Raw genomic sequence first — 18,769 nt, 5'->3', positions numbered from 1 at the left:
AACAACTGCAATGATTCGCTTAACAACTGTGGCAAGAAAAGTAATAAGATGGGGCAAAACTCATTTAACAAATGTCTCACTTAGTGACATACATTTTGGGCTTAGTTATGGTCATAAGTCGAGGGCTACCTGTACCAAAATCCAATTTTCTGCAGTTTTCACCGCCTGGTTTTCTCTTCCTCTCCCTTCCCTCTTTTTCCCCCTCTCTCTTTCTCTCCTTGTAGGTGGGCAGGACAGCCCTTCACCTGGCTGCCGAGAAAGGGCATCTGGAGGTGGTGGACTTTCTCCTGGGCCTGGGCTCTTCTCACAGCATCAAAGACAAGGTTTGAAAAAAGACCTGGGAATTGTTTTGCCAAAAATCTCGGAATCTTTTGGATCCTCCAGCTTTCTATCTTTCTCATAGACGTCCATTAGGCTTTCCACAATTAACAGAAAAACAGACTTAGGAGGGATCTTGGGAGGTCTTCAGATTCAATCGATTTCCCTCAAACTATAAAATAAAATATTTGGGGAAAGCACCAACCTGACTTTCATTCAAGAATGTGCAGGAAACCTTGTAATTATTCCTCATAATCTCTCCTATCTCGAAATGCTGCTGTTCCGTTAAACAAAGCCATCGATTCAAAGGTGCTTTTCCAAAAAGCAATTCTGGACTTTCTTTGTTCTTCCTTGAGGAGGTTTCGCTTCTCATCCAAGAAGTTTCCTCAGTTCTGGTGGAGGAGATGGAAGGTTTGTTTCTGACCAACTAAGAATTAAGTCAAAACTACCTTCCCTCTCCCAAACCATCCTGCTAGAACCAATGAATCTTTTTGGATGAGAAGCAAAATGTCTTCAAGGAAAAAACAAAGAAAGAAAATTCAGAGTTGCCTTTTAAAAAAAACACCTTTGGGACAACCATGACCTGAATGACTGAGAATCTCCATAGATGCACACCCATTGATTTATTGTATATATACAATAAACCATATGCGTGTGCGTGTGTGTGTGTGTATATATATGTATATATGTATATATATGTATATGTATACACATATTGACTAGAACTCACTAACCGTTTCTAGCCCAGCCTCTTAATCGCTAAACCAAACTGGCTCACTTATATTTACTTGCCTTGTTTAATATAGAACCCATCCGTCTGCAAATCACTTTGGGTGCCTTAAACTTTACCAGCCAGAACAATACAAGTAAGGAACTGTGGTTCATCTGGGTTAGCTGGAGCCAGTTTTTATTGAATTATAAAGTTTAGAAAAGTATTGTTATGTTTTTATGCCTTCTGGAGAAGTTCGGCATGATTGAAGGCAAATAAATTGTGTAAATAGACTTGTATAGCTCTGTTTGCTGGTGTTTAAACAAGTCATGTCTACAATGAAACCTTCAGGAGGTACCATTAGGGATAAACAAATCAAACAATCATTCAGAGTTTGATCCAAGTTCAGGTTCATATGTACTAGGAAGAGAAATTATTCCTGGATTTGTGAGCCATTCAGCTTCTAAGCAGTAGAAATCCCTCCTATAATTATTGATTTATTTAGCATCTGAGGAGAACATGACAAAAGAAAGGCAAATGTATATGGTAGTCCTTGACTTACAACCACAATTGAGTCCAGAGCTTAGGTTGCTAAACTTGTTAAGTGAGTTTTGTCCCATGTTGCAACCTGCGTGAAACATTTTGTTGTGGTTCGCCGGCAGCCGTTGCAGATGGTAGTGGAATCGGACAGGGGGGAAGAATGGGGACCAGTCAGGGAGTCCGGAGAGGACTTGGATGGGGGTCCTGCATCCAGTGCAGAGGCGACTCGGGAGTAAGGCTTGGAGGTGATTGCCCCTCCCATAAGGGATAAAAGTCAGGCCAAGGTGATGAAACCTTTGCAGGAAGCAAAGTCATTTGATTAGTTCTGAGTCATCCTAGAAGCTCTTTATACTTTGGTTGATTTTTCTTGTATTTCAGTTGGTTTCTTTTCTAGTTAATTTGATACTTCTGCTTTGGCAGCACTTCACAGAACTGAAATGTGTGTGCTTATCTTGGGGGAATGTTTGAGATTAATTCCGGCTGGGAATAAAAACAATTCCCAGCATTGCAATAAAACAGGTTTTGTTTATAAAACACATTTGTAAATAATTACGGTCTACGAAGCCTGAGTCAGAGCACATTTGTTAAATGAGGATGCACATTTTACAACTTTTCTTGCCACTGTTGTTCAGTAAATCTCTGCGGTTGTTAAATCAGTCACACAGTTGTTAAGTGAATCTGGCTTCCCCCCCTTGACTTTGCTTGCCAGAAGGGCACAAAAAGGGATCATGTGACCCCCCGGGACATTGCAACCATCATAAATGTGAGTCAGTGGTCAAGCATCCAAATGTAAAACATATGACCACGAGGATGCTGCAATGATCATAAGTGGGGAAAAATGGTTATAAGTCACTTTTTTTCAGTGCTGTTGTAACCAGGTGTGGGATTCAAATTTTTTAACAACTGGTTCTGTGGGCGTGGCTAGGTGGGCGTGGCCCGGTGATTGGATGGGCGTGGCTTCTTCTTCTTTCTTGCAGCACCCCCCCATTTTTTTGCCTCCTAGGCCTCAGACAAGCCTCCTGGGGTGGGGGGACGTTTTTGCTCCCAGGAAGGCAAAAAACAGAGCATAGGGGGGTGCATGCAACCCCCCCCCCCACATGCCCTTTTTTGCCCCCTGGGCCTCAGGGAATCCTCCTGGGCAAAGCTGTAAGACATTGAGGGAGTTCCCGGGAGACAGCTGATCATCGGAACAGCTGATTGTCGGGAGAGGGAAAAAAATAAATACCTTAAGGAGTGACTGGGCGAGGGAGAACGCCGTCAGCGATGTCGCACATGCGCAATAAGGACTGACTGGGCAGGGAGGGGAGGGGCGGGCGGAGAGGGGTGGAGCCAGCCAGAAGCACGATTTGCCAGTTCTCCGAACTGCACAGAATCAAATCAACTGGTTCTATAGAACCGGTCCAAACCGGTAGAATTCCACCCCTGGTTGTAACTTAGAAAGGTCACTAAATAGATTGTTGTAAGCCGAGGACTCCCTGTACACACGATCCACGTAATGATATACAAAACCTCCCTCGGGGATGCGGCAGTGGCCTCATAACTGGGCATCCAATTCAGGTGGATGCAGCCGTACTGCCCTCTTGGGCTTCACGGCCATGAAAAACAAGGATGTATAAAATCAGAAGGCCCTTTGGGGGATTTATCATTACTGCTGGAATGGAACATAAAAATGAACTTAATAAAAGCATTTGAGAACTGTTCAGTGAAAAAATAAAAGAGAACTCAATTCTCTGGGAAAAGGCACGAGAAAGAAACTCTAAATATCCTCCCCTTCTTCCGATTTTAATAAAGGAGAATATTTGCAGATCAGGATTGGAATGAGGGGTCCTTGGTGCTCTCTGAGCTTACTCATTTTCTTGCAGATGTTTCATTACTCAACTAGGTGATATTATCAGCGCTAGAGCATTGACTAGCACTGATGGTGTTACCTGTTTTGTCTAATGAAAGGTCTGCAAGAAAATGAGCTCAAAGAAGGACCCCACAGTGCTCCTCCTCCTCCTCCTTTTCCTCCTCCTCCTCCTCCTCTCTGTGAAGCCTACTCCCTTCTTACAACTGATGATGTTACCTAATTTGGGTAATGAAATTTCTGCAAGAAAACAAGCTCAGAGAACAAGGACCCCACAGTCCTCCTCCTCCTCCTCTCTACAAGCCCTACTCCTTTCTTATAACTGATGATGTTACCTAATTTGGGTAATGAAATGTCTGCAAGGAAACAAGCTCAATGAACAACAAGGACCCCACGGTGCTGCTCCTCCTACTCCCCACAAACCCTCCTCCCTTCTTACAACTGATGATGATACCTAGTTGGTAATGAAATGTCTGCAAAGAAAACAACCAAGCTCGGAGAGCAACAAGGACCCCTCATTTGATTCTGCCTGGGATAAGTGGGGCCAGAAGGCAAACTTTCAGGGTTGATATCTGCCCTTCCAGATAGGCCAGGAGAGGAACAGATATTGCAAAGATTCCAGGAATGCCACTTTTATGTTGTAAGGTATAACAACAACGACTTGAAAGCCTGGCAGAATTTCTTTCTACTCCATCTTACGCCAAGTGGGGTCAAGGTGGGATCATTTTGAGTTTCTTTCTCATGCTCCCTCCTTTCCCCAAATGACATGCCTCTGAGCTATGGTGGTGCAGTGGTTAGAGCACAATATTGCAGGCTGATTCTGCTCACTGCCAGCAGTTCGATCCTGACCGGCTCAAGGTTGACTCAGCCTTCCAACCTTCCAAGGTTATTAAAATGAGGACCCAGAACGTTGGAGGCAAGAGGCTGACTCTGTAAACTGCTTCGAGAGAGCTGTAAAAGCACTCCGCAGCGGTATGCAAGTCTAAGTGCTATTGCTATTTCCCCTTCACAGCTCTTGCGTACTTCCACCAAGGTAACTGTTCCATTCTACAGTTGCCGCCCGCTGGGTCACTAGTTGATCAGTGTTTGACACAATATGTATAGTGGTTAAAATATTTGCTTAAGACTGGGGAAAGCCAGGTTTAAGTCTGCCCTCTGCTATGAAAGCCGGGGGCCACAAAAAAGCAGGATGTAAATAATAAGTTTGAAAGTTTATTATAAAATCCAAGTCAAGGTCATGTTCAAATATTTACATGAAGGTTTGGAATGACTCTGTTAATTCCAAATTTGAGATGACTGCATTAATTTACTAACTAATGCCCTTATTTTCTTGGATTCATAACTTAGAAGATGTGATCGTTGGATGGTGCTTTGGATGGGCAAGGGGATTAGGTGGTGACACCTATTCCTCCATTTTCTATGTATACCACAATGTTACATGCAAACCCCAAAGCAACTGATCTTGTGGTGTGCCACACTGCAACACTACATCCTTCCATGAACGTAATAACACCTCGTTTGAAAGAATAGTTGTTTTGTTTTTCAGCATCTTAAACTAGAATTTTGCTTTCTCATTGCTAATACTCTACCCATTAGCAATTAGCCAATATAATGATGATTATCAGATATAATCCCAGAAGTTTACTTTTATGGATTGATTTTATGGTATTGTGCCTGCCAGAATTCCTGGGGCTAGAAAATCCATAGAGATTTAAGATGTTGGTGGACTTGTATGAAAGCAAGAAAATTGGACAAAATTACACACAAGATTGGAAAAGATGATCAAGCAACACATAGATTTGAAACCAGAAATATTTTTGTTGGGTATAATGCCAGAAGGATATGATAAAGGGATTATATATTTAGTTTTGCATGTATTGACGGCTGCAAGGATTGTATTTGCACAATATTGGAAAAATGAGAACACCCCATCAGAGGAGGATGTAATTCAGAAAATACTAGACTGTGCAGAGATGGATAGATTGACATTAAAAATAAAGGACAAAGAAGACACAAAATATTACTTAACATGGAACAGATTTTACGAGTGGTTAGAGTTTGAAATTAGGTGAAGAAAGATTATTGTTATGTATGAATTAAATACAAAGAGGGTTGATAACTATAAACATGTTGATATAATTAAGAGAATTATAAATAAGCTAATACATAGAGAAATTTAGTTAAAATTATTTTGCTACACTATTGTTATTGTTATTAGTACATATGTTGATTCTTCTGTTTGTTGGTTTTTTGCTTTTTCGTAAATGATATGCCCTGACAATTTACTGTATTCAAAATGTTTATGAATAAAAATAAAACATATACTGAAAAAAGGAGAGATTTAAGATGTGTGGAATTCAATTCCCCAAATTCCCCAGCCAGCAGGCTGATGGAGAATTCTGGGAGTTGAAGTCCATACAACTTAAAAGTGGCCAAGATTGAGAAACAACGTGTCAGATCCGTGTATCTGTCATTTCTTCAGTGGAAGAAGAAAAGGGGGGTGGGGGCTGATAAAGAAATCCTTTCTTGATGTAACCTGAATATATTTAACCTTATAACGAATTTGTATAACCTACACATGATACAATGGAGGGAGAAAAGCCAGATGGTCAGAACCTATCACCTCTGAGAGGCACAGCCAGGAGATGAGAAGATCATAAAAATTCCACAGTGAGATGTATCCAGGGAATCTCTGGAAAAAGTTCATTCTGGGAAACTGTGAGAAAGATCATTCCTACAGAAGGGGTGGGAGGGGAATTAACATACTGGCTTTTGTTTCTCTAAATACACATTGAGATAAGCGGAGGGGTTCTAAACTCCCTTATGTATCCCTGTATGCCTGAGGGACCTCAGACGCTGCTTTGAACTCCTACAGGAATTGTCTCATCTCAATAAAGGATTCCTTTTTGATACGTTTGGTTTTCAGAAGTTCATTCTTGCTAATTGAATGGGAAAAAGTTCTGTAGCCTGACACAATGACTTAGACTTAGAGGAACATTTCCACCTGTTCTCCCACTGGATCCCCACGACAGCTCTACTCCCCTTAATATGGAATGTCACATTGGTTTACAGGAGAAGAACACAGCCCTTCATTTGGCAGCCATGAATGGACATGCAGACGTATTGCAGAAACTTCTAGAAGTTGGCATGGACCCGGACGACAAGAATGCAGTGAGTATAAAACTGAAAAATATGTTTTCCCGCATAGGAAACATGGAAATTTAATGCCAACTCTTTTTCTTGAGTTTTGGTAATAGCCAAAGCAGATTACATGACATAAGGCAGGTGTATGACACAGTCATCCTTATCTTGGCCCCTTGCCATGATTTAGTTGTTTGTGGAGTTCTTGGCTGTCTCTGAACTTGTTTGTTTTCTTGCAGATGTTTCTTAGTTGTTTTCTGCAGACCTAGCACTGAAGATGTGTCTTGCAGAAACATCTGCAAGAAAACAACCAAGCTCAGAGAGCACCAAGGACCCCACTGAAGATATAATGTGGTGAGGTAATAAAACATCTTCAAGAAAACAACCAAACTCAGGGAGTTCCAAGGATCTCACTAAAAATGTAACCTAGTCAGGTAACAAAGCATCTTCAAGAAAACAACCAAGGACTCAACTGAAGATATAACCTTGTGAGGTAACAAAACATCTTCAAGGAAACAACCAAACTCGGAGCACCCAAAACTTCACAGCTGAACTCTGAGCTACAGAGATTCTCTTCTATTTGGTTGTCCTTCCAGACTGCTCCAGTGCTCCTTTGCTCCTACACCAATTCCATCTTCTTCCTGAGTGGGCTGCTTTGCAGATCTCATTTGTGCATGCAATGGCCACAGATATGCTACTATGTTGTTTATCCCTGACTGTGTGAGAACTAATTCTCATGCATTAAATTAGGACAACCAGAGCTTTCTTTTCCTCTCTTTCTCCAGGAAGGGATGACTTCCCTACATTTAGCTGCTGAGGGAGGACACAGCGATTGCATCCATCTACTTCTGGAAGCTGGCTGTGAAGTCAATGCCCAAACGCAGGTATGGTTAGTTGATTTGAAGTATTTGGTCAAGACATATCGGAGGAATATTTATTTGTTCTTTTATAGAATAGAATTCTTTATTGGCCAAGTGTGATTGGACACACAAGGAATTTGTCTTCGGTCCATAAGCTCTCAGTGTACATAAAAATACATTCATCAAGAATCATAAGATACAACAGTGATAATCATGGAATACTACAATAAGCAATCAAAATCATACTAGGAAACTAAATAGAACAATATAAACTGTAAAGATGCAAGCAACAAGGTTATAGTCAGAAGTAGGAGATAGGTACTAGGAAGGATGAGAAGAATAATAGTAATACAGTCTTAGTAAATAGTTTTGACAATGTTGTGGGAATTAGTTGTTTAGCAGAGTTATCTATTTATTTGCATCATTTCTATAGCCCAATAATCATGGGGAGGCTACAATGGTTGTAAATATGAGAAACATGCATAAGTGACTTTTTTCAGTGTCATTGTAACTTAACAGTCAATAAACAAATCGTTGTAAGTAAAGAACTAGCTGTAGTAGATTGTTGTGAGCTTGCATTGCCTGAAGTCCTCTTGATTTTTTTTTTCCCAGAAAAAAATGACCTGCCTTCATTATGCTGCACTGAATGGCTATGTAGACATGGCCAAAACCCTTCTTGCTGCAGGAATCCAGACGGATGCTCTGAATTATGTAAGTGACTGATTTCATCAACTGCAACCAGAATATCTCCATTCCTCCAAATAGAGGAGACAGGCGCATCCTCTGAGTTTCCCTTGGAAGGATCACATAGGAGCTGTGGTGGCACAGTGGTGAGAATGCAGTATTACAGGCTAATTCTGCCAACTGCCAAGAGTTCGATCCTGACCAGCTCAAGGTTGACTCAGCCTTCCATCCTTCCGAGGTCGGTAAAATAGTTGTTTATCCCCAGATTATTGTGGACAATAGGCTGATACTATAAACTATTTAGAGAAGGCTGTCAAGCACCGAGGAGTGGAATATAAGTCTAAGTGCTATTGCTATTCCACTCCACCTCTATCTGGAACATCCCGTGGTGCAGCCAGAGCACCAGCAGCTCAAAACTCCAATAGTGTCAGACTTCTAGCTACTATTAGAAGCGGACATTATGTGTGCAATGATTCTGGGATGTAGCTCAGAGGTGCATAAGATTGTTATAAGAACATGGAAAATTGTGAAGAAAGAAACTCAACAACTGCCAAGGATGAACTTTAAGCCCTATTTATAGTAAAAACAAAGGTTCAATTCCTGTTTCTGTTTCTCCCACCTGTGGGGCACAACTGACAAAAGATCTTCCGCATTTGGTGTGGAAGGAAGATTTATTATTGAATAAACTAGCCCGAGGACAGATTGTTTGCTTTTGTTCTGTTTGAGCCCAAAAGCAATCAAGATGGCATTTCTAGAGAAATTTTTCTGAGAGCTTCTCTATGACTTTAACTGTGACTTGGAACAAGGAGAAGACTGTTAAACTCACTAGATACACAACTGCATTCCAGAGGACTAACATCACGGTGACCTTCTACCGCTGCACCATAGAGAGTATCTGAACTTATTGACCTGTGTCTGGTTTGCCAATTGCACAGTGGCAGATAGGAAAGCACTCCACAGAATGAACGTCATTGGCCAGAGGATCATGGGCTGCCCTCTCCCCTCTTTGGAAGAGCTTTATAGCTCCTGTTGCCTTAAGAAAGTTCAGAACATTCTCAAAGATCCATCTCATCCGGGGCACCCTTTTTTTTTGGGACTATTACCATCTGGCAGACGATACAGAATAATAAAAACAAGGACAAATAGGCTGAAAAACAGCTTCTATCCCAGGGCAGTAGCTCTTTTGAATTCTGCTTTATCGTGCAATATTAATGCAATATTGGGTTTTCAATTCAATTTTATAGAATGTGAAGGATGTGTGTTTGTGTTATTTTCATAGTCATAATGTACACTAAAGATGTATTTAATTTCATTGTACGAGGTGCAATGACAATAAACTAAACTAAACTAATTCTTGGGGCACTTTGGGATTAAAGCTGAACTCTCTGAATTAATAATCTGGGCCTGTTTTTCCCACATGGCCCAGGAGAATGTGTAGGTAGTCTTCTACTCAGGACCACAACTGAATCCCAAAATCCCAAATTAAGTGAGTTTTGCCCTGTTTTAGTCTTGCCAGAAAAGGATGAGGAGAAGATGGAGAAAACAGGGGTGGGTTAAGCTAAGGATGCCCAACTCTTTGTCTTTAGGCAGAGATCTGAAAGCCTGAGAGAGTTAGTCCTCGACGTACAACCATTATTGAGCCCCAAATTTCTGTTGCTAAGTGAGACATTTGTTAAGTGGGCTTTGCCCCATTTGGCGACTTTTCTTGTCACACCCGTTAAGTGAATCACATTATTATTGTCCTAATAACACGGTTGTTAAATGAATCCATCTTCCCTAGTGACTTTGTTTGTCGGAAGGCTGCAAAAAGTGACACTGTCAGGGCTCCCAACAAATCCACCCTCATTCAAATCAAAAAGTCTCTAGCCGCCTCTCAGAAAAAGTAAACTGGTTTATTAGAAATTGCCATGTTGGTGCGTGGCTGGGTGCAACCGGTACTAAATCACATCATACATTTCCCCCTTGACCCTGGTCTTTCCCCCACCCCCTGGATGTGACTTCTCCAATAGGACACATCCCTCTCCAAGAGTCATCCATCATGCTCTCCAAAAACCTTCTTATGCTCCAACAACTTTGGGCTGCAGAGTTGATTATCTAGGCATTTCAAGAATGCCTTGTTTTACCCCCGTCCCTTTTTCTGGCAGCTAAAAAGACCAAAGGAGTATCTTTTTAGTTGACAATCACATAACCCTGGGACACGGCAACTGTCACAAATAATATCAACCATTTGCCAAGCTCCCAAATTTTGATCAGGAATCCATAGGGAGGCTACAACGGTCATAAGTATGAGAAACAGCTCTAAGTCATTTTTTCAGTGCTGTTGTAAGTTCGAGCAGTCACCAAATGAACTGGTGTAACTTGAGGACTCCCTACATTGTGCTACCAAGATCAGCAAATAACCACAACTTGCGTGAAGTTCCAATGTGGCTTTTTCCAGTTTCAGAAGAATGCAACTTAGAAGCCTAGATATGCTCAATGCTCCAAGTATTAACGTTGCCTTTTTTCCCCCCACAGCAAAATGCATCAGCTATGCACATTGCGGTGCTACGGAACCACCCAGCCATTGTCAAGCTTCTCATTGATGCTGAATGTGACCTTGATGTTCCTGATAATGTAAGACTTTTTAAACTATGGAGACCAATCTGTTTAAGATCTAACAAAGCTTTGGCAGCAGATTAGAGTCCTTGCAAGCTCTTTGCCTAATTCATCATCATCAGCCTCTTTTAACAACCCCCATAATCCCTTGCGGGATGGAATCTGGGCAACTGAATGGAGCTGTGAGTTTACTGGCCAGATTCCCTTCCTGTTGCCAAGGTGGAGGTTTTTTTTCAGCAGATATATTCTCAGTGTGCTCAGGGAGAGAAATATCTGCCTGTACCTAGGATCAAACTCACAGCCTCCTGATTGTGAGGTGAGAGCTGCACCTCTAGGCCACTGCACCACCTAATTGATGGCATTTTAATGAGGTCGAAACAATTGTGGGAAAGGGGACACTTGGTTTAAGGGATCGTGTGTGCGCTTTTGTGCATGTTCAAGCATAGCTCTTCTCTTCAAATCCTTGGCGCTGCACTGCTTTCATTTCTTTCAATTAAATTATTTATTCAATTTAGTCGCTACTGCACTCCAGAACACCTCTGGGCAGCTTGGAACATTTGGAGGATAAAATCTAATATGAATAGAGAAAGAAAGAAAAAAAAGCAAGTTAAAGAGACGGCAAGGAAAAAAATGGAGAACAAAATGGCAATACTGGTCAACAACCCAACAAATATACACAGATAATGGCTCAGTCACCTTAAATGAATGTCTAGGAGAAGGTAATGCCATCTGAGAGGGATCTATCTGGATCTCAAGGGGATCTAATTCCAGAAGACAGATGCCATGACAAGAGACGGGGCACTTCCTGGGTCTTTGAAGATGGCATTGCTCGGTTGAAGGCTCGTGGAGCTGGTTGCATTGGTTGTAAACTGAAAATTAAGTTCACTTGCTGGAATTCTTTGTCTAATAGTTCAGGCATCAGGCTGGAAACCGGGAGTCCGGGAGTTCTAGTCCCACCTTGGGCATGAAAGCTGGCTAGATGCCTTTGGGCCAGGCCCATTCTCTCCTCCCAACTCACCTCACAGGGTTGTTGTTGTAAAGACAAAAGGAGGAGGGGAGAGTATTAAATAAGGCAGCCATCTTGAATTATTTATAAAAAGAATAATTATGGAATATTGAACAATTAATTAATTAAATCTCTAAATAAGATCTCTTTCTTTGAGAGAAGTGGACAGTTCATAAAATGCGAAATACAAATACATACATAATTTTATACCTATAGCTCTTTGTCGTAGCGCATCCTGGTAATGAAATGGTTATGGAATCCAAGTTGGGGGGAAATTCCCTTTGAGTTCAGGCAGCTGCCCCAAAGTCCAAGGAATTATTGAAGGGGCTTATCATTATTTCTGGGGTGAAACTCAGCAGGAATTGGGAGCTGGCATTTTCCGCTAGGTATTCAAGATTAATTAACTATGATTAATATTGATATTTATGTGTGTGTGTGTGCGTAAGTTTTGCCATCATTTTGTATAACTTGGCACTTTTGGATGCTGCTGCAGCTGCTATTATATTACTGCTATCCTTGGAGTGCTGACATTGTTTGGTGGGTGGGGTTTTTTCTTTCGAGAGTGGACATTGGAATTTCATTTTAATATGTGTACTACAGAAAAATAACAGTAAAGGCTACTTATTTCTTATCTATCCCTTTGATTCAGTTGGCTCCCTCCTGCTGGAGCTTCTTGTCCCCACAAGGTGCCAAAGGTGGAAGAGAATGCCTCCTTAAGGCTACAGGAAAAGCTTTTATAACCAGATCCCCAAAAGCGGTTTATCTCAATGCTAAGGAACGGATGCTTCTCCCAAATTCTTTGCAGTGCTGATTTCTGATTCTCTATTTTTGCTTTCAGAGGAAACAGAGCCCTCTTCATATTGCAGCAGAGCACGGAAGGCAAGATATCGCTGAGTTGATCCTCATGGCTGGGGTGAATTTAAAATTAACTGACAAGGTAACGTCGCTGTTTTGCTATGCATGAAATCTTACCTCTTTGCAAACATGTGCCAGCTGTAGCCACACAGGATTTTAGCATGAGAATGCACCAGGGATGTTTTAAAGGGAACTTACCTTATACATCCCACATTTGATCTACAAAAATAATGTTTTTCAATGCACATCCTGCCCCCATTATATTTTTTTACTCTGAGAAATTCAGATGGGCCAGTCCCTGATGCTCTTAACTTAAGACAGTCAAAATAGCCCCCTCCGGGAGGGCAATAGGTAATAGATGCCACTTAACTTCATGCTAGGGGTGGTGGCATTGTTGTTGTTCTTATGAGTAGTATTAGCTTATTTTAGGAACTTAACCCAGCTCCAGGTGCTACATAAATGAAAGGAAGGTTGCAATCTGGGCTTGTGTGATTAATGATTGTGGTGATTTTTTTAACAACTGTGGCAACAAAAAAACATTAAAAAAATCAGTTGTGGTCAGAGGATGCTTTATTTAATGACCAAGATGCTTAACAATGAATTTTCCAGCCCCAACGGTGGTTGTAAGTCAAAGACAAACTGGTCATACAAGATAGAGGGAATGGTTGCATCTCCTGGTCAAAATGATTTGAGGGCAAAGCATCTAAACGTTCCAGTGTGACACCTCTTTTATATAATAACAGCATTTGAAGATGATGGATATATGAGGTCATTGTAGCAGAAGTGTCCTGGGTTAAATCTGTCCTTCGGGACCTCATCAAAGCTTCTCTGCTAGACTTCATTCTAGGTTTTGTCTAAGCCTACTATAGGGAGATACTGGAGAGCAAACTCACAATGGATCATATCAGATGTTACTGGCTTCTATGTCAGGGAATTATATGAGTTTATCAATACAGGTTGGATGGAAAATCCATCTATATAGATATTTTATCTTCTGTGATAACAGAGTTTTACTGAATCGGGCTTCCAGATATTCAGCTCAACAGTCCCAAAGGTGCTTTTTCCAAAATGCAATAGGACTTTTTGGTTTGTTGGTTTTCCTTGAAAACGTTTCTCTTCTCATCCAAGAAGCTTCTTCAGTTCTAATTGACTGGTGAGGAATGAAAGGATTTAGATATTCTTTGCAGTCATCTGGTTGTTAGCACTAAATCCTTCCATTCCCCAACAGTCAGTCAGAACTGCAGAAGCATCTTAGATGAGAAGCTAAAAGTTTTCAAAGAAAAAAAAACCAAGAAAGTGCAGTTGTCTTTTGGAAAAAGCAGTTTGGGACAACCATGACCTGGATGACTGAGAATCTCCACAGACATTCAGCTCGACCGTAAAATATAAAATGCTTGAAAATTCCTCCATGCTTTAAAAAATCACAGTGTAAGATTGTTATCTAATAATCTGCATGGCATCAGCTACACAGGATGTAAATTCTGTTTTCCATTACATCAGGCAGAACTAAATCTAAGATTCTGGGATAAGTATCTATCAATCAGTGGAGTAAACACAGTCATGATATGGCCAAAGTTAAATATTTGCTGCCCATTTATTTTTAAAAACTCCAATGTTTTGTCTTGTTCAACTCAGAGGATTTATATATTTTTTTTCTGCAGCAAGGAAAAACATCTCTGGACGTAGCTGCCCGTGGGAACCACGTCAGTTTGGTTGATATGATCATCAAAGCGGATAGGTTTTACAAGTGGGAAAAAGTAAGTGGGATTTGTGGTTCTGAGGTGACCGAAGGAGGTGAAGGAAGTTGAGGGCTGAGGAAATACAGGACCCCAAATGAAAAGAAATTAACTGGGCGGAAGGGAAAGAGCAGAAAATGGTTTTTGGTAATAAAGATAAGCAGTTAATTGTGCAGGGGGGAAAAACAGGCAAGCAGGAAATTGTAGCTGTAGGATGGAATCGGAGGCAAAGAACTTGCTGGAATTTTCTGTCAAAACTTGGGAGAATTTCTCCAGAGGAAACCGAAACCCTGCAATTATTTCTCAAGAACAAAAATCTCTCTTTGTGACAACAAAAAGCCCAGGGACTGGGCTTTGCAAAAAGCCCAGGGACTTGATTGATTGATTGATTGAGCTGTATGGCTTGCCATCTCATTTAAGTACCTCTGGGAGGGTCACAACAGCTAAAAATGATCGAATAAAATGGATGGAAATGTGAAAAGCCAGGGAGACTGCAGAAGTCTGATGACAAGATGGCTAATACTGTAGGACATTTATTGGACATGCATTGCATGTCTACCTTGACATTAAATAGCTGCAAGAACATGCAGTCCCTTCCTGGGATATTTTTACCATCATCCTCTTTCCTTTGAATGGTTTTTTTTGAAAGCCACTTTGTTTTCGTCAAATGGAGTAGTAAGATAGAAAAGAATATCTGTAGCTCAGGGATGAACTGTGGGTCCTTGGTTCTTTCTGAGCTTGATGTTTTCTTGCAGACATTTTGTGACCCAACTAGATAACATCATCAGTACTGGAAAGGAATAGGGTTGGTTCTTATTTTCATATACAAAAGGCTTGCCCAGTCAGTGACAGTGGGACTGGATTTGGTAGCTCTGATTGTGCTGTTGTTTACCGTTAGTGTGTTTGTCTGACACACTATTGTATAACCCAAGATATTGTTGGCTTCTTGATTGTTGATCTAATGTTAATCTTGGTGCTAATTTCAGCTCATCAGGATGTTGATTGCTTAGTAAACACCACTCCCTACTGGCACTGATGATATTACCTAGTATGGTAATGAAACACCTGAAAGAAAACAAGCAACCTCAGAGAGCACTAAAGACTCCACCAACTAGTATTAACTGGTAGAAGAAATGCAGGATAATGAGGAACCAGACAAGAGAGATCTTGAAGATTGAAGGGCAGGAGGTTTTAGAAGGAAAGGGAACGGAGTAACAAAAAGGCAGTGACATTCCCCCCTTTTATGGACCATGGCAGTCTCTGATGTGGCTGGAACATCCAAAGGCTTAGGGTTGGTGGACATCTTACTCTAATCCATATTGTGGTTTGTGGGATTTGGGCTTCGGACATTGGGTGAACCGAGTCCTCAGGGTATGCTGAATCATAGTTTACTGGTTTCGATGTAAGCTATGGTTAGATGTCTAGTGGTTAGATCGGCAGTCTCCCTGGCTTTTCACATTTCCATCCATTTTATTCGATTATTTTTACCTGTTGTGACCCTCCCAGAGGTACTTAAATGAGATGGCAACCCATACAGCTCAATCAATCAATCACTAACCTTGGCAAGTTTAAACTGTGAAGATGTCAGCTCCCAGAATTCTCCAGCCAGTTGGAAGTCCAAGTCCACACAGCTTAAAGTTGCCAAGGTTGGGAAAAACTAGGTTAAACAAACCATGACAAACCAGCTTTGTGTACTGCTCAGAGGTAGATGAAGAATTAGAAGTCAGTTAAAAAGGATATGATAAAGTTGACTCAGCCTTACATCCTTCCGAGGTGGGTAAAATGAGGACCCAAAATTGTTGGGGGCAATATGCTGACTCTGTAAACCGCTTAGAGAGAGCTATAAAGCACTGTAAAGTGATATATAAGTCTAAGTGCTATAATCCATTCCATGTTTAGATCTGTGGGGATGATTTGCCCCACAGCTCCTCCATTTGCCCCCTATAGAAGAGTCGTTACAGGAATCAAACCTTGCTCAGCAAGACAGTGATTCTAAGGGACTGTACTCAATCATTAAACAAAACCTGGGGTGTTTTAACCATGGTTTGTTGAATAACCATAAGTATCTGGGTTCATACTGAAGGAAATTGTGACCTTTTATCTCCAGGATAACCTCAACAGCGATTCGGATTCCTGGATAACCGAGCGTTTAACTTTCAAGCAAGACCATCGGCTGGAAACGCGACATATCCGTTCGGTGATATGGCGGCTCGCAACCAAATACCTCAAGGCCAATGAGTGGAAGAAACTTGCACACTACTGGAAATTCACGGAGGCGCACATCCGTGCAATTGAACACCAGTGGACAGGTAGGTGACAGTGGTGACTTTCTTCCTACCTGCTGCTGAATAGGAGACCAGGGACCGAGATCCCCATTCCGGTGGTTCCTGAACATATGAGGTGGCCTTACTCCCGAGTCGCCCCTTTTGTCTCAGCTGCTCTTGCCTTCTAGCAGCTCTGCACACACACACGCACTGGGAACAGGCTCCCCTGGTCCCGGATGGCCCTGGCCCCATCTCTGCATCGGATGCAGGACCCGTGTCCGAGTCCTGTCCAGACTCCTGGACTGTCTGATTCCGCTGCCATCTGCACCGGCTGCCGGTAAACCCTAATGCATGCTATTAACTGAATCGAGCTTCTCTCACTGACTTTGCTTGTGGGAAGTCATCTGGAAAGGTCACAACTGGCGATCACAGAACCTTGGATGCTGCAAACCTTATAAATTACATACTGGTTGCCAGGGCCCCGAATTTTGATCTCAATCACGGGGATGCTACAACAATCCTGATCAAGAGTGCCTTTTTTTTCAGTGCCGTTATAACTTTGAACTATCACTAAAAAAAAAATGGTTGTAAGTTGAGGACTATCTGTATTATGACGAGGGTCTAACTTTCCCAGAACATAGAATAATAGGGTTGGAAGGGATCTCGGAAATCTTCTAGTCCAACCCATGGCTGAAGTAGGAGACCCTATACTGTTCCAGACAAATGGCTGTCCGCTTTCTTCTTGGAAATATCTGATGTTGGAGCACCCACAACTTGTAGAGGCAAGCTAGGAGGTTGATTCTCTGTCTTAATGATCTTCCACCTGATACTATTTCTTCTGCCCTCAGGTGCTTTGGAGAATAAGTGGACTCCCTCTTCTTGGTGGAAACCCCTTAAATATTGGAAGACAATGATCAGATCCTTCCCAGTCCTTCTCTTCATTAGACTAGTCATACCCAGTTCCAGAGGTGCTATTCAGCTGGTTCTGACCAGTTCTGGAGAACCGGTAGCAGAAATTTTGAGCAGTTCGGAGAACCAACAAATCCCACCTCTGACTGGCCCCGCCAACCCCATTTATTCTCTGCCTCCCATTGAGCCCCAGCTGATTGGCTGGGTCTTCTTTGGTTGCCCTGCACAGGAGAACGGAGCTGGAAAGCAGGTTAGTAGGGTGGGGAGAGAATGGGGGATTTTGCAGGATCCTTCCCCTGCCACGCCCACCAAGCCACGCCCACAGAACCGGTAGTCAATTTTTTTTGAATCCCACCACTGCCCAGTTCCTTCAATTCTTCATCACATGGTTTAGCCTCCAGACGCTTCATCATCATTGTTGCTCTTCTTGTTACCCTTTCTAGGGTCTTTCAGGCAGGCTAGAACAGCCGTAGCCCTGGTTTTTTTTTTTAAATGAAAGACTAGCGTTTCAACTGTGAGACCAGCACTGAAGGAAAACATCTCATGAAATATGAACGATGCATCTCTTTCAGAGAGGAGACCAAACCAAGAAGCAGTTTGCAAGAAAAAAGGAGAAGTAAAAATTGAAAACCGCTTTGCCAGCCAGTATTTTTCTCTAACCTGGCTGCCATCCAGTCTCCTTATTAAGAGATTAGCTGGCTCAGCTGTGACCGGCTATTCATGTCGAAAAAAGGTGGAGGAAGCATGTTTGAATTGGGTTTTCTGGTCTCCAACACCCCAAGTTATGTTCAACCCCAGGCAGGTTTTATAAAGAGAAAATAGAGCTGCATCGGTGAGCAAGCCCAACCCGCTAGGGAAGCTGAATTACTACCGTGCTTCCTTCATCATCTCCAATGAAAGCCAGAAAATTCTTTTCAGTTGTTGTTTTTTTAAATCCCCAGTGGACAACAATTGAGAACAGTTACAGTAAATTTTTTAAAACATTCAAACATTGGCAATTCAGAAAAAGCCTTGAGCAGTGACATATTCAAAGACACTATTGGAGGGCCGCTATGTTGGTCTCTTAGCGGCACCTTTTCAAACTATTCTGCTTTATTAAAAGGCAGAAGCTTTCTTGTAATATTTAACACAATTTGTTAGCTCCAGAGGCTGTATCTGCAAGCAACCAGTACCTATTTATCTGGTTCTTAGGAATCAAAGCACGGATTGACTGATCTTTCCCTTTCTTTTTTGCTGACGTTTTCAATGCATTCACAATGAGGCCCATTTAGTAAAAAAAAATTTCTTCTGAAATCAGATGTATTCT

General features: G+C 41.8%; 1 protein-coding gene across 2 annotated transcripts in view; it reads left to right on the top strand.

Annotated features, from left to right (window-relative positions):
* The window catches only part of ANKDD1A (ankyrin repeat and death domain containing 1A), a 33,740-nt gene that overhangs the window by 12,624 nt on the left and 2,347 nt on the right, over positions 1 to 18,769 (top strand). For both annotated transcript variants that reach the window (XM_026709311.2, XM_087941306.1), the window contains 8 exons: positions 225 to 323; positions 6,486 to 6,584; positions 7,340 to 7,438; positions 8,027 to 8,125; positions 10,613 to 10,711; positions 12,538 to 12,636; positions 14,216 to 14,311; positions 16,398 to 16,599. In XM_026709311.2, the coding sequence (XP_026565096.2) occupies positions 225 to 323; positions 6,486 to 6,584; positions 7,340 to 7,438; positions 8,027 to 8,125; positions 10,613 to 10,711; positions 12,538 to 12,636; positions 14,216 to 14,311; positions 16,398 to 16,599 (892 nt within the window). The remainder of the gene's footprint in view (positions 1 to 224; positions 324 to 6,485; positions 6,585 to 7,339; positions 7,439 to 8,026; positions 8,126 to 10,612; positions 10,712 to 12,537; positions 12,637 to 14,215; positions 14,312 to 16,397; positions 16,600 to 18,769) is intronic.

The sequence above is a fragment of the Pseudonaja textilis genome, chromosome 13, assembly GCF_049901715.1.
Source record: "Pseudonaja textilis isolate UNSWEBS1 chromosome 13, rPseTex1.2, whole genome shotgun sequence".
NCBI classification, from domain to species: domain Eukaryota; kingdom Metazoa; phylum Chordata; class Lepidosauria; order Squamata; family Elapidae; genus Pseudonaja; species Pseudonaja textilis.
The sequence above is the reverse complement of the archived record's forward strand: the minus strand, read 5'-3'. Positions and strand labels throughout refer to the sequence as shown.